We start from the raw sequence: 17287 nt of genomic DNA, 5'->3' as shown, positions 1-17287 counted from the left end.
AGCAGTTTGTCGTCTCAGTTCATCAGCAGCTGCAGATGACAGAGACGCTGAAGCCAGGTCGGAAATCATCGTCACTGGAGGACGTCGACGTCACTGGAGGAGGACGTCGACGTCACTGGAGGAGGACGTCGACGTCACTGGAGGAGGACGTCGACGTCCTCCAGTGACGATGATCTTGTACTTCTCATCACTCAACAAAAGAAGAAGAGAGCTTTATATCCGTTCAATCTACACCAACTCCGACCTGCGTTCAGCGTCTCTGTCGTCTGTCAGCTGCTGATGAGCTGAGACGACAAACTGCTTCACCAGCTGACGGACAGCAGAATCAGATTATATACAAATAAAACAAAAAATATTTATTGTAAGTACAATATTTCTGTGTGTACAGAGAGCTTACCTTCAATGAGCAGCGCTGACAGACAGGCAGACAGACAGACAGACAGAGAGAGAGACAGGCAGGCAAACAGGCAGACAGACAGGCAGGCAAACAGGCAGACAGACAGACAGACAGGCAGACAGACAGACAGACAGACAGACAGAGAGACAGACAGGCAGACAGATAGACAGACAGGCAGACAGACAGACAGACAGGCAGACAGACAGGCAAACAGGCAGACAGACAGACAGACAGACAGACAGAGAGACAGACAGGCAGACAGAGAGAGAGACAGACAGAGGGGTTCAGGTCAGTTGAATATCAGGACTGAGGTAGAATTACAACATAAATCCTGCTCTCTGTATCATGATGAAATCTTAGAATTAACATATCAAAGTCCGCTGGACCTGCTGTGATTTCTCCTTCTTCAGGAAACACTGAACACTGTTAACAGCTGTTAATAGCACCGACTCTACAGCTGCTGTCTAGTGTGAAAGACATCTGGCTTCACACCTGGAGTTGTGTGACTCTAACACCTTTCACATGACAACCAGGTGGACTAAAAACCCACATGTGAGCCCAATGACTCTCCAGGGCTTAAAGAGGGCAGCTGTGGTTCAAGAGGTAGAGCGGGTCGTCCACTAATCAGAAGATTGGTGGTTCGATTCCCGGCTCCTCCAGTCCACATGTCGAAGTACTGAAGGGCAAGTACTGAACCCTAATTCAGTATCTTACCCAAGAACACTTGGGCTGCACCAGAACCCTGCGTGGTAACTTGCCACCATCAGTGTATGAGTGTGTGTATGAATGAGTGAAGGTGGCTTGCAGTGTAAAAGCGTTTTGAGTGGTCAGATGGCTATAAAGGTGTTATATAAGTGCATTTACCATTTACGCCTACTAACAAACAAAATAGGACAATCAGTCAGTTTGGTGTGGGTTTGCTCTGTACGATATGATGCCCCGTGTTAAGTCACATGGGGCCTCACTGAACTTGTAACCCCCCCCCCCCCCCCCCCCAAATCTTTCTTTCTCCACCCAGGCGAGGAAAGCCATTATTATTTGACTGGACCGGTAGTGTTAGAACCATTTTTTGTGTTTGTTGCCATTTATATTCTCACATTTTGCTAATTTATTGAGTAAATCTGTAAATCTTTTTTTTGACTTCTGAATCAATGTCAAATTAATATTCTGAGCAGTTATTTTTGGATTTATTGTGATTAATCAGATGATGATCAGCTGTCATAGTAGAAAGTGGCAAGACTGTGTGAATTGGTAGCGCGGCTCCGCACCAGGGAAAACCAATCAGTAGCTAATGTAGTTAGCCAGCCCCCAGTAGCGAGTGCGGGCCGACCTAGCATAGCTCCTACTCCCCCGGTAGTTCCCGAGCAGCCGGGAAGCCAGGGTGGCTGGGTGACTGTCCGAAGGAAGCATAGCCCTAAGCAGAAGCCCACGGTTCACCACCAACCAGTTCATGTTTCTAACTGGTTCTCCCCCTTCAGTAACACACCTGCTGAGAAGCCAGCTCTGATTATCGGCAGCTCCATAGTCAGAAACATGAAGTTAGCGACAGCAGCAGCCATAGTTAAATGTATTCCTGGGGCCAGAGTGGGCGACACAGAATCACATTTAAAACTGCTGGCTAAGAATAAACGTAAATATGGTACGATTGTTGTTCATGTTGGCAGCAACGACTCCCGATTACACCAATCGGAGGTCACCAAAATTAATGTTGAGTCAGTGTGCACATATGCCAAGACAATGTGGGACTCCGTAGTTTCCTCTGGACCGCTGCCTGATCTGACCAGTGATGACATGTATGGCCGCATGTCACAATTCAACCACTGGCTGTCGAGGTGGCGTCCAGCAAACGATGTGGGCTTCATAGATAACTGGCAGACTTTCTGGGGAAGACCTGGTCTGATTAGGAGAGACGGCATACATCCCACTCTGGATGGAGCTGCTCTCATATCTAGAAATATGGCTGAGTTTATTAGTAGACCAAAACCATGACAACCCAGAGTTGAGACCAGGAGGCAGAGCTGCAGTCCTACACGCTTCTCTGCGCTTCCATTAGAGCAGTTACCCACCCAAAACCACATAGAGACCACGTCTGTCCCCCAAAACCACATAGAGACTGCATCTGTCCCCAAAACCACATAGAGACTGTGTCTGTCCCCAAAACCACATAGAGACTGCGTCTGTCCCCAAAACCACATAGAGACTGTGTCTGTCCCCAAAACCACATAGAGACTGCATCTGTCCCCAAAACCACATAGAGACTGCGTCTGTCCCCAAAACCACATAGAGACTGCGTCTGTCCCCAAAACCACATAGAGACTGTGTCTGTCCCCGAAACCACATAGAGACTGTGTCTGTCCCCAAAACCACATAGAGACTGCGTCTGTCCCCGAAACCACATAGAGACTGCGTCTGCCCCCAAAACCACATAGAGACTGCGTCTGTCCCCAAAACCACATAGAGACTGCGTCTGTCCCCAAAACCACATAGAGACCGTGTCTGTCCCCAAAACCACATAGAGACTGCGTCTGTCCCCCAAAACCACATAGAGACTGTGTCTCTCCCCAAAACCACATAGAGACTGCGTCTGTCCCCCAAAACCACATAGAGACTGTGTCTGTCCCCGACCACTTAAATCAATTAAATCTAAAGTAAACAGAAGAGGATTCATTCATAGAAATCTAATAAAATAAACACCAACACTGCAACAGTTCAACAAAATAAGAGAATTAAATGTGGACTCTTGAACATTGGATCTCTGTCATCTAAAGCCGTATTAGTAAACGATTTAATCTCAGATCATCATATTGATTTATTGTCTTACTGAAACCTGGCTGTGTCATGAAGAACATGTCAGTCTAAATGAATCCAGTCCTCCCAGTCATATTAATACTTACATTCCTCCAGACACTGGCCGAGGAGGAGGAGTCGCAGCCTAATAATCAACTCTAGACCTGAACTTCATTATAACTCATTAGAAAGTCTTGTTCTTAGTCTCTCAGCCAACCTGGAAAACTTTACAGCCAGTTCTATGTGTTATAGTGTACCGTCCTCCTGGTCAGTACTCTGAACTCTTATCTGAATTCTCAGAGTTTTTATCAAACTTAGTCCTTAGTACAGATAAAGTAATTATAGTAGTGCATTCTGGTTAAGGAGATAAATTCACACAACAGCCACACAGAGACATTTAACCATCAGAGATGAAATTAGCAACCAAAGAGACAGAGAGAGAGAAGCTGTATCTGACTCACGTTATCTGATGTCTTCTTCTTTCTATCATGGAGATGAAGTATTCATGTCATAACATCCATTTGTGACTGTTGGTCATCTTGTTTGTTAGTTAACAGAACTTTATGGCTGCTGCTTAACCAGTCTGATATCATTAGCAACAATGACAAACAAGCTAACTCTCCTGGTTGTTTCTCCGGTTGCTCTCTCTCCAGCCTCCCTGGCGGTGTCCTGCTGCTGCTGCACTGCACAGTCCAGATCATTTCTCCCATGAGCTTAATAACAGTCCTTAACAGTCCTTCCATGGATGCATAAAGAGTCCTTCAGGCTGCTACAACAAGCCAGCTGTTGCATTGGTTAACGCAAGGAGCTATCTACTGCTGCTACTCTGCCTTACAGTGGAGAGAATTGAACATGAATTCTGGAAACTATCATTGGACCAACTCAATGTCAATATTGCATTCTGGTTGTTGATTGGTAAGGGAGACCGTCCTCCCTTGGAGCATCATTTTACGTGTCTCTTCCAAAGAAGAGAGAAAAAATATGTTGTAAATACTACTGAGATTTGGTAATGGTTTATTTCAACCAAATATTCTTTTTTATATTTTGATCTCCCTCTTGCCTCTCAAAAAATAGAGGAGGATCAACCTCCTCTGCCTCTATGGACCAGCCTCCAGTGCGTGTGGCACACACCCTCTCCCCCTCTTTCTTCCCTCCTCTCTCTCCCTCTCAGTTGGAGAGGAGAATGTTAAAGTACTCTTCTTATGAAATCTCCTCACAAATCCCATGACTTGGGTCAAATCTTACATTAAAGTCATATTTTTTTGTAGGAAATTTCATTGCGAATCCATTGATACAGGTTTGAAAGTGGTCAGACTTATAGTTTAGACGTCAGAAGCCTCTGTTTGACACAAAGTTCATGCCTCCCCATTGCTTTACATTGTAAGGGTGATGTGTCACTGCAACTTTCGGGGCTTATAAAATCTAAACCGTTTGAGTTATTTATTTATTTAAGTTTTTTACAACTTTTTTCAGCACAGTGTCATAAGTCAGTTATCAAAGTTTGAAGTCGATACCATTAACACTCTCGGAGGAGATAACATTTGTTCAGGGCCCAAAATTGAGGCAAAGTCTTATATTGACAGGCTAATTGCGGACTTCCTGTTGGATTTAGGTCAGGGGTGTCAGCATATGATTTGTAGGTCTTGTTGAGACGAATAAGTCGGTTTTGGTTTGATCTCTCTACGACATTCCTACGGGCCAGGGGGGCCATTTTAGTTAAATAGGTGGCGCTCTCGAGCACATTTTGGCACTTTAGGGATTAATTTTTACATTTTATCAGATTTTTCACCAGACATGAAGTGTGTGCCAAATTTGGTGAGTTTTTGAGCATGTTTAGGGGGTCAAATTAAGGTCTGATGTCCCATAATAATAAAGAAAGAAAGAAAGAAACACATGAAATACAATTACTAATTAAACCCACCTGGGTCGCAGGAGAGCCACACCGTCATCCATCTTTGAGGACCTGCAGGACCATCTGCCCTCTGATTGGACAGATTGACTCTGCGTTTGACCATCGGATTCACACATAAAATCAGGGTCAAAATCTGTACTCATAACTTGCAGTTTGTAGTTGTAACTTCAGTGTCGCACACACAGATAGGAAATTTGTGTGTTTGTCTTTCAGACTTTGTGAAACCTCGCTGTTGAAAAAATTCATTTAAAAATTCATAAAAAATTACACTTTCACAAACCATTTCACAAGCCCAAAATATGTATGACCAATATATGATTCCATATATTAATGGCTTGTACAGCTGTAACAAGGAGCTTTTTGAGCATAATGCTAATGTTTGTAAATTGACCACAATAGTGAACATATTAAACTGGGAGAGAGGCATAAAATGGCCCCTTTAAACATCCTGGACTCAGTCAGAACTGAAGGAGGAGAATCTAAAGCAGGTCCAGCTGATATGAACACGATGACCTAATGACTGACATTCTGCAGACACATGTTAAACTGAAGGCTCAAACAGCTGCAGTAAAACATACTAAAAACATGAAGTCATCATCACTTCATCCTGCCTGGAGTCACTTTATGAAATTGTGCTCCTGTTTGCTGATTGCAATCAGACACTGGCTCATTCACAGCTGTGTGGCTAACAGCTGATGAATAATGTCCAATCATATCCATGCAGGTGAGCAGGGTCACCTCCCTGCACCTCCTCAACCTCCTCTTCATGTGATATATTGTGGTTTTGTTGATTTAACTCGTCTTTCAGAAGATTCCTCGTTGCTGCTACTAGAGACTAACGCTTTATAGAATCACTGTCTGTACTGTCTGTCAGGCTCAGTGTGTATTTAGTTCAAACCTTCTCTGCATCCGTCTTGGTGTCGAGGTCGATTCTATCGGAGACGTGTTGAGCTCGCTCCGCCTCCTTACAGTCACGCTCAAACCGACGTTTACTCTGGACAAAACAAGAAGAAGAAGAAAAAATCATCACAGCGTTTCAACTGCTGAAACTGTCAGTAAATAGTATTTGAGGTGTAAATGTGTTAAAAGGTGGGTCACATTTATTAATGGGCAGGGTCATATGCATGATGGGTGGGGTCAAAGGTCACTCACAGACTCCAGCTGCTTCCAGGAACTCTCAATGTGCTGCTGGGCACGGCGGCCATCTTGGAAATGCTGCAACAAAAAGCACAAAGGGATCAGCACTTTCAGTCAAAGTGGTCTAACTGGCCATACTGGTGATAGTGCAGCGGAGCTGCAATCTGATTGGAACTGCTGCTATAAAGATTTCATTCATGAATAATGTGGAGGAGCTTTGGCAAGAGGAAATTAGTCCAAATGACAGAGTGCTTTAAAACTTTTGTTTACCTTTGTGAGAACTTTATTATATAAAGCTGGTTGTGATGCTCTTTAAGTACCTGTCCAGGTGAGATCTGACAGATCAGAGGAGAGGAACGCTCTCCAGGCAGTGTCAGTTCAAGGCTCAGTTTAAACTGCACTGCAGTGATTCTGGACTAAATGTTGTGTCATCAGTCTATTAAAATCCTATAAAAGGTTGTGTGAACTGTGGATGTGAGTTAATACCATCAAATGGGATCAACATAAACATCTTTGCTCTCACTGGAAACATCTTCACTCTGACACTGCAGTGATGAGAACCACACGATCAGCAAGATTTTAATCTCAATGAGATTTCCTGAATAAATAAAGCTAAACTATCTAACTAACTAACTACTTAATTTTCCTCTCAATCTTCAGTTCTTGTGTGTGTGTTTATTTATTTGTTTGTTTACTCACAGTTTTCCTCTCAGTTTTCAGTTCTTGTGTGTATCTGGTCAGCTCGGAGACGATCTGTGTGTTCAGGTTTTCAGCGAGTTCTTCTCTCTGCACAGCGAGTTCGCTCAGCTGGCGGAGTGTCGCTGCAAACGCCAGACACCAGGTGTACCTGAAACAACCAATCAGCTGTGTGTAGTATTACTGCAGTACATTGTACTATCACTGCAGTAATACTAAACGCTGTAGACTCTGAGTCTACCTTCCCCAGAGAACGAGGTCAAACCAAACATCTGATATCAACACATGATCACATGACTCTACATGACAGGATCACTGAATTGTAGGTTGGATTCTCAGCAACATGTTGACTGACCTGCTGTCGTCCTCTCTGCTTCTCTTCGGATGATACTTCTTAGACAGACTCCTGCAGACAGACAGGTAGGTAGAGGTGGAATCAACCAGGTGATCAACATGAGCTTAACCTTATTAGAACTATAGTTCCACCTTCCAGTAGATCAGATACATATTTCTGTATGAGAGGCTGTCACATGTTTGCATCATGTATCTGATATTATGATTAGCTGTTATTATGTTTAAGTCATATTAAAGTCATGTGAAGGTCTTGCAGAGGTCAATTAGAGGTCATGTAGAGGTCATATAGAAGTCATTAAGAGGTCATTATGCTGATGGCATTTCAATATGGGGAGTCCCAAGACCGACAAGTGCAAGACAAGTCATTCAAGTGGGTCCCCAATAACATTTGTATTTTTTGACAAACTGAAGTGTTAAACTTGTGTTTGATGTTATATGGTTATAATTATGGTCATATTCATGTATGTTTAAAAATGTATCTAAAAATTCAACAAATAAAATATCAAACCAGTAAATACACTGCAGACACACAGCAGCACACAGAGAGAGGAGCTTGTTGTGGAAATTGTCTGAAAACACTAAACACAAATGAAATAATACTCAAAACACTGCTGGGTTGAAGATTAAACAATTATTATATTGTACAATAAGGAGACAGAACACACAAAGATTTGCATCAGTTCATCTCAGTGAAGAAAAAGCAAACTCCATTCTAATATAGTTGGAGAAGGAACAAAGAAATGATCTGTGATTGGTCAAATCATACAAACTTATGGATTACAGCCAATGGCAAACAGCCACGAGATACATGTGCATGCACATGTATGTTAACTAGGCGCCTCAAGCCATATGTGGCCTTCGACGCCTCAACATGTCCTGTTTACTACAAGAAGCAGAATGGTACCTTATTTGGGCCTCCTAAGGCACATTCCTTCTCTCAGGAACATGCACACATTAGCAAAGGGGAAAAGTAATGATCATCCTGACACATCTCTGCACATTAAAATGATAAGACAATCCTTTGGTCTTTGATTACCTTTACAAGCTCATATTATACAGAAAAACATTATTTTTGTCTGGGTGAATAAATGTTAATGTGATTCATAAAAAGGGAAGCTAAAGGGAACACTCCCATTGTTTTCACAACTTTGAACTCGCCCAACCTAATGGAGACTGCTGGGTCTAACTATACTCAACGTTTACTGAACGTTTACTGAATCAATGTTTCTCCTATAATTATAACAAGAACAAGAACAAGAACAAGAAATGTACAGTATAGACTACAGTGTGTCAGTAAATGTACAGTATAGACTACAGTGTGTCAGAAAATGTATGTTACAAACTACAGTGTGTCAGTAAATGTAAAGTATAGACTACAGTGTGTCAGAAAATGTATGTTACAAACTACAGTGTGTCAGTTGATAAATGCTGCAGCTTCTCAAGACCATGCAGAGGTCATGTTATGGTCATGTAGAGGTCATGTTATGGTCATGCAGAGGTCATGTTATGGTCATGTAGAGGTCATGTTGAGGTCATGTTATGGTCATGCAGAGGTCATGTTATGGTCATGTAGAGGTCATGTAGAGGTCATGTTGTGGTCATGTTATGGTCATGTAGAGGTCATGTTGAGGTCATGTTATGGTCATGTAGAGGTCATGTTATGGTCATGTAGAGGTCATGTAGAGGTCATGTTGTGGTCATGTTATGGTCATGTAGAGGTCATGTTGAGGTCATGTTATGGTCATGCAGAGGTCATGTTATGGTCATGTAGAGGTCATCTTATGGTCATATAGAGGTCATGTTATGGTCATGTAGAGGTCATGTTGTGGTCATGCAGAGGTCATGTTATGGTCATGCAGAGGTCATGTTATGGTCATGTAGAGGTCATGTTATGGTCATGCAGAGATCATGTTATGGTCATGTAGAGGTCATGTTATGGTCATGTAGAGGTCATGTTGAGGTCATGTTATGGTCACTTAGAGATCATGATGAGATCATGTTATGATCATGCAGAGGTCATGTTATGGTCATGTTACGGTTATTTCTCAACATGACCATAATATGACCTCAACCTGAGGTCATGTTATGGTCATGTTGAGGTCATGTTATGGTCATGTAGAGGTCATGTTATGGTCATGTAGAGGTCATGTTATGGTCATGTTGAGATCATGTAGAGCAGTGATTCTCAACCCACCATTACACTTTTGGGTCGCAGACCCGTTCTGGGTGGGTCACAGACAGCTGGTCAAAAATAAATAAATAATATTTAAAGTGCATCTGATGTTGGACTTGTCTTCTATTTTGAAAAAAAATATTTTGACAGGCATGCATCAGAGATGTGCAGTAGTCTTGCGCCGTAGCCACGGTAACCATCATTTGAGTATTGAAAATGTGGATTTTCATATGTTGAGGATAAAAAGTGGCAGAAACCTCAGTGTGTGGTATGTAGTGAAGTGCATTTTTTGTATGAATAGGTTTAAGGTGATTGGCTGTTCATGAGTCTTATGGCTTGTTGAAAGAAGCTATTGCACATTCTGGCTGTTTTAGCTTTGATAGAGCGATATAAGTATATAAGTAAAAATATCTAATTTTGTGGCCTTATTTATTTTGTGCAGTTTTGATATTTATTTTAGTGTACATGCAGTTGTCATGGTTCTCCTCAGTTTCTTAATAATGTGCTCTGAAATACACTTTGTACATGTAAATATATGTATTTATGTTAAAAAAAAAAGTGGGTCGCAACTTCATGACCATGGGAAAATGTGGGTCTCAGGGTGAGACCAGTTGAGAACTCCTGATGTAGAGGACATGTAGAGGTCATGCTGAGGTCCTGTAGAGGTCATGTAGAGGTCATGCAGAGGTCATGTCCGTACCTGATCTGTTTAGCATAGCTCAGCTCGATATCGGCTCTCTCTTTAACAAACTTGGTATATCTCTCCAGGAAGTCGATTCCCCAACTGGTGTGTTTCTCCAAATTATCAAACTGATCCTGAAACAGACGAGAGAAGAGTCAGTATAGTCTGTATATTAGTCTCTGTGTGTACATATATATATATATATATATATATATATATATATATATATATATTATATGGGGAGGTTAAAGTGGGCTGGAGCAATCTGGAACGTTGTTCCAGCACCTTTGATTAATAAGTAAATAAATCTGATTGTCAGTTTCATACATAATAATGTCAAGTGAGTTCATTTTTCGTGGAGAAGGGTCTGGCTGTGGCCTGTAGACCAGGGGGCTCTGACCACAATGTGGGTTGCAATGGCAGAGCGGCGCTGTCTGTATTTCCACTCATTGACTCCACAGGAAGTGAAGACAAATTTTGACTTAACTTTGCTGAAAACTTTAGCTAAAATATGACCATCTGCTGGCCCTCAGTACGTTTGTACCTGACATTTATTCAACCGGCTGAATGGTAAGAGACAGTGTTGTGGTCATTTTCATAATGTAACATTATTGATAATCTCGTCACGCGAGTCTTTGCTTGGGTCTCCTGTATTAGTGATTGAGAATAAACCGCTGTGGTGTTATTGTCTCTGATGTAGTCAGAAAAATAAACTAAACCCATGACAGCTCTGTCAGATAAACAGTAGACACGAGATTGTGTGATGTAACTCAGTAAATAAATGATAATGTAACTCAGTAAATAAATGATAATGTAACTCAGTAAATCAATGATAATGTTACTCCATAAATAAATGATGATGTAACTCAGTAAGTGAATAATAATGTAACTCAGTAAGTGAATGATTATGTAACTCAGTAAGTGAATGATCATGTAACTCAGTAAATAAATGATAATGTAACTCAGTAAATGAATAATAATGTAACTCAGTAAGTGAATGATAATGTAACTCCGTAAATGAATGATAATGTAACTCTGTAAATGAATAATAATGTAACTCCGTAAATAAATGATAATGTAAATCCGTAAATAAATGATAATGATAATGATAATGTAACTCAGTGAATAAATGATAATGTAACTCTGTAAATAAATGATAATGATAATGATAATGTAACTCAGTAAATAAATGATAATGTAACTCCGTAAATAAATGATAATGATAATGATAATGTAACTCCGTAAATAAATGATAATGATAATGATAATGTAACTCAGTGAATAAATGATAATGTAACTCAGTAAATAAATGATAATGTAACTCCGTAAATAAATGATAATGATAATGATAATGTAACTCAGTAAATAAATGATAATGTAACTCCGTAAATAAATGATAATGATAATGATAATGTAACTCCGTAAATAAATGATAATGATAATGATAATGTAACTCAGTGAATAAATGATAATGTAACTCAGTAAATAAATGATAATGTAACTCAGTAAATAAATGATAATGTAACTCATTAAATGAATGATAATGTAACTCAGTAAATGAATGATAATGATAATGTAACTCAGTAAATAAATGATAATGTAAATCCGTAAATAAATGATAATGATAATGATAATGTAACTCCGTAAATAAATGATAATGTAAATCCGTAAATAAATGATAATGATAATGATAATGTAACTCAGTGAATAAATGATAATGTAACTCAGTAAATAAATGATAATGTAAATCCGTAAATAAATGATAATGATAATGATAATGTAACTCCGTAAATAAATGATAATGTAAATCCGTAAATAAATGATAATGATAATGATAATGTAACTCAGTGAATAAATGATAATGTAACTCAGTGAATAAATGATAATGTAACTCAGTAAATAAATGATAATGTAACTCAGCAAATAAATGAATGATTCTCCATTAGGTCAGCTGACGTGCTGACGTACTACAGTAAGCGTATTGTATCATTTCCGGTTGCCGACTGTGTCTACTGATAGCGTTGTTGCTGCTCTCATCTCAGTTGATTTTCCTATATATATCACATTACTGTGGATTAATATCTGCTGTATATTTAAACTTTCGCTAGTTTTACACAAGCACTCAGCGCTTTTCTCTTAGCGACTTTTTTCGCTAATCGCACAAGTTGTTAGTCACTTTAGCTCTGCAGCTAGCATTAGCAGCTAACTCAAACTAAGCAGTTAGCGATGGCTTCTCTCTCTCCCTCTCGTTCTCCTGCTCTCTCTTGCTCGGTGTGTCAAATGTTTAGTTATTCCTCTGCCTCCTTTAGTGATAGTGATAAGTGTAATAAGTGTAGTTTATTTGCAGTACTGGAGGCAAGGCTTAGTGAATTGGAAGCGCGGCTCTGCACCATGGAAAAACAATCAGTAGCTAATATAGTTAGCCAGCCCCTAGTATCCGGTGCGGGCCGACCTAGCGTAGCTCCCACTCCCCCGGTAGCTCCCGAGCAGCCGGGAAGCCAGGGCGGCTGGGTGACTGTCCGAAGGAAGCATAGCCCTAAGCAGAAGCCCACGGTTCACCACCAACCAGTTCATGTTTCTAACAGGTTCTCCCCACTCAGCGACACACCCGCTGAGAAACAAACTCTGATTATTGGCAGCTCCATAGTCAGAAACGTGAAGTTAGCGACACCAGCAGCCATAGTTAAATGTATTCCTGGGGCCAGAGCGGGCGACATTGAGTCAAATTTAAAACTGCTGGCTAAGAATAAACGTTAATATGGTACGATTGTCATCCATGTCGGCGGCAACGACTCCTGATTACACCAATCAGAGGTCACCAAAATTAATGTTGAGTCGGTGTGTACATTTGCAAAAACAATGTCGGACTCCGTAATTTTCTCTGGACTGTTGCCTAATCTGACCAGTGATGACATGTATAGCCGCATGTCACAATTCAACCGCTGGTTGTCAAGGTGGTGTCCAGCAAACGATGTGGGCTTCATAGATAATTGGCAGACTTTCTGGGGAAGACCTGGTCTGATTAGGAGAGACGGCATAGATCCCACTCTGGATGGAGCTGCTCTCATATCCAGAAATATGGCCAAGTTTATTAATAAACCAAAACCATGACAACCCAGAGTTGAGACCAGGAGGCGGAGTTGCAGTCCTACACGCTTCTCTGTGCTTCCATTAGAGCAGTTACCCACCCAAAACTATATAGAGACCATGTCTGTCCCCTGACCACTTAAATCAATTAAATCCAAAGTAAACAAAAAAAAAGAGTCATTCATAAAAATCTAGTAAAAATTAAAACCACTGCTGCAATAGTACAACAAAATAAGAGAATTAAATGTGGACTCTTGAACATTAGATCTCTGTCATCTGAAGCCGTATTAGTAAACGATTTAATCTCAGATCATCATATTGATTGATTGTCTTACTGAAACCTGACTGTGTCATGAAGAATATGTCAGTCTAAATGAATCCAGTCCTCCCAGTCATATTAATACTCACATTCCTCCAGACACTGGCTGAGGAGGAGGAGTCGCAGCCTCATTATCAACTCTAGACCTGAACTTCATTATAACTCATTAGAAAGTCTTGTTCTTAGTCTCTCAGCCAACCTGGAAAACTTTACAGCCAGTTCTATGTGTGAAACAGCTGTAAATCCTGACATATATTTGAACTGTTTTTCTCCAGTCGACTTTCCTGAACTAACTTCAATGATTTGTTCAGCTAAACCATCAACCTGTCTCTTAGACCCCATCCCAACTAGGCTCATTAAGGAAGTCTTACCCTTAGTGAGCACTTCTTTACTAGATATGATCAATCTGTCTTTAGTAACAGGCTATGTACCACAGTCCTTTAAAGTAGCTGTAATTAAACCTCTTCTTAAGAGGCCTACTCTTGATTCAGGTGTTTTAGCCAATTATAGACCTATATCTAACCTTCCATTTCTCTCTAAGATCCTTGAGAAAGCAGTCTCTAATCAGTTATGTGACTTTCTACATAACAATAGTTTATTTGAGGATTTTCAGTCAGGATTTAGAGGCATCATAGCACAGAGACAGCACTGGTGAAAGTCACTAATGACCTCCTAACTGCATCAGACAAAGGATTTGTCTCTATACTTGTCCTGTTAGATCTTAGTGCTGCATTTGACACAATTGACCATCAAATCCTTTTGCAGAGACTGGAACATTTAATTGGCATTAAAGGAACTGCATTAAGCTGGTTTAAGTCCTATTTATCAGACCGATTTCAGTTTGTACATGTTAATGATGAATCCTCCATGAAGGCAAAAGTTAGACACGGAGTTCCACAAGGTTCTGTACGTGGACCAATTCTATTCACCTTATATATGCTTCCTTTAGGTAATATTATTAGGAAACACTCCATAAATTTTCATTGTTATGCAGATGATACCCAATTATATTTATCAATGAAGCCAGATGAAAACAATCAGTTAACTAGACTCCAAACATGCCTTAACGACATAAAGACCTGGATGACCTGCAATTTTCTGCTACTAAACCCCGATAAAACTGAAGTTATTGTGTTTGGCCCTAAACACCTCAGAAACACATTATCTAATGATAAAGCTACTCTGGATGGCATTACCCTGGCCTCCAGCACCACCGTAAGGAATCTGGGAGTTATCTTTGATCAGGATATGTCCTTTAACTCCCACATAAATCAAATCTCAAGGACTGCCTTTTTTCACTTACGTAATATCACAAAAATCACATCCTGTCCCTAAAAGATGCAGAAAAACTAGTTCACACATTTGTTACTTCTAGGCTGGATTATTGCAATTCCTTATTATCAAGCTGCTCTAACAAGTCTCTAAAGACTCTCCAGCTGGTCCAGAATGCAGCTGCACGTGTTCTGACTAAAACTAGAAAAAGAGATCACATTTCTCCCATTTTAGCTTCACTGCATTGGCTTCCTGTAAAATCTAGAATAGAATTTAAAATCCTTCTCCTAACTTACAAAGCCCTTAATGGTCAGGCACCATCATATCTTGAACAACTCATAGTACCGTATTATCCCGCTAGAACACTGTGCTCCCAGTATGCAGCTTACTGGTGGTTCCTACAGTCTTTAAAAGTAGAATGGGAGGCAGAGCCTTCAGCTATCAGGCTCCTCTCCTGTGGAACCATCTTCCAGATTGGGTCCGGGGTGCAGACACCCTCTCTATGTTTAAGAGTAGGCTTAAAACTTTCCTTTTTGATAAAGCTTATAGTTAGGGCTGACCAGGCTCGCCTTGGATCAGCCCTTAGTTATGCTGCTATAGGCCTAGACTGCTGGGGGACTTCCCATGATGCACTGAGCTCCTCTCTCCTCCTCCTCCTCTCCATCTGTATGCATTCATGTAACATCAATGCATGTCACTAACTTTGCTTCTTCCCCGGAGTTTTTTTGTGCTTTCTCATCTCACAGAAAAACCTGAGTCCCGGGCTGAACCTTCGCGGTCCTTCACAGTCCTGATGGCATCCTTCCCTGGCTGTTGCTGCTTGTGCTTGTTGTTGTTTGTTGTTGTGATTGTTTTTCTTCTGTCCCCCCTCCCCCTTTCCCTCTCTCTTTCTCTCTCTCAACCCAACCGGTCAAAGCAGATGGCCGCCCACCAAGAGCCGGGGTCTGCTTGAGGTTTCTACCCGTTAAAGGGGAGTTTTTCCTCACCGCTGTCGCCAAGTGCTGCTCATGGGGGAATTGTTGGGTCTCTGTAAATTAAAGAGTTTGGTCTTGACCTGCTCTATGTGAAAAGTGCCTTGAGATGACTTCTGTTGTGATATGTAACTCTGTAAATGAATGATAATGTAAATCCGTAAATAACTGATGATGTAACTCATTAAATGAATGATAATGTAACTCTGTAAATACATGATAATGTAACTCCGTAAATAAATGACAATATAGCTCAGTAAATAAGTTATAGAATAATTCAGTAAATGAATGATGATGTAACTCAGTAAATGAGTGACAATGTAACTCAGGACATAAATGATAATGTAACTCCGTAAATAAATGATGATGTAAATCTGTAAATAAATTGTAACGTAACTCAGTAAATGAATGATAATGTAACTCAGTAAATAAATTATACTGTAACTCAGTAAAGAAATGATAATGTAACTCAGTAAATGAGTGATAATGTAACTCAGGAAATAAATGATAATGTAAATCAGTAAATGAATACTAATGCAAGTCAGTAAATAAATGATAATGTAACTCACTAAATGAGTGATAATGTAACTCAGGAAATGAATGATAATGTAACTCAGTAAATGAGTGATAATGTAACTCTGTAAATGAATAATAATGTAACACAGTTAATAAATGATAATGTAACTAAATAAATACATGATAATGTAACTCAATAACTAAATGATAATGTACATCCGTAAATAAATGATAATGTAACTCAGGAAATAAATGATAATGTAACTCAGTAAATTAATGATAATGTAACTCAGTAAATGAATGATAATTTCACTCAGTATATAAATGATAATGTAACTCAGTCAATAAATTGTAACGTAACTCAGTAAATAAGTGATAATGTAACTCAGTAAAAAAATGATAATGTAACTCAGTACATGAATGATAATGTAAATCAGTAAATGAATAATAATATAACATAGTAAATAAATAATAATGTAACTCAGTAAATGAATGATAACATAAATCAGTAGATAAATGATAATGTAACTCAGTAAAGAAATGATAATGTAACTCAGTAAATGAATGATAATGTACCTCAGAAAATGAATAATAATGTAACGCAGTAACTGAATGATAATGTAAATCTGTCAATAAATGATAATGTAACTCAGTAAATGAATGACAATTTAACTCCGTACATTAATGATAATGTAACTCCGTAAATAAATGATAATGTAACTCAGTAAATGAATGACAATTTAACTCAGTACATTAATGATAATGTAACTCCGTAAATAAATGATAATGTAAATCCGTAAATACATGATGATGTAACTCAGTAAATACATGATAATGTAACTCTGTAAATAAATGATAATGTAAATCTGTAAATAAATGATGTAACTCAGTAAATAAATGATGATGTAAATCTATCAATAAATGATAATGTAATTCAATAAATACATGATAATGTAACTCAATAAATAAATGATAATGTAACTT

At 39.5% G+C, this 17287-nt stretch overlaps 1 protein-coding gene across 1 annotated transcript in view; it reads right to left on the bottom strand.

Moving 5' to 3' along the window:
- The window catches only part of fnbp1a (formin binding protein 1a), a 98274-nt gene that overhangs the window by 22011 nt on the left and 58976 nt on the right, over nt 1-17287 (bottom strand). The window contains exons 2-7 of the mRNA XM_067575288.1: nt 10157-10272; nt 7285-7335; nt 6933-7080; nt 6249-6311; nt 5995-6090; nt 398-412 (exon numbers count right to left, since the gene is read on the bottom strand). Coding sequence (XP_067431389.1) covers nt 398-412; nt 5995-6090; nt 6249-6311; nt 6933-7080; nt 7285-7335; nt 10157-10272 — 489 coding nt within the window. The remainder of the gene's footprint in view (nt 1-397; nt 413-5994; nt 6091-6248; nt 6312-6932; nt 7081-7284; nt 7336-10156; nt 10273-17287) is intronic.

Source organism: Thunnus thynnus, chromosome 2 (genome assembly GCF_963924715.1).
Source record: "Thunnus thynnus chromosome 2, fThuThy2.1, whole genome shotgun sequence".
In the NCBI taxonomy this organism is placed as follows: domain Eukaryota; kingdom Metazoa; phylum Chordata; class Actinopteri; order Scombriformes; family Scombridae; genus Thunnus; species Thunnus thynnus.
This window is presented reverse-complemented; position numbering and strand designations above follow the sequence as displayed.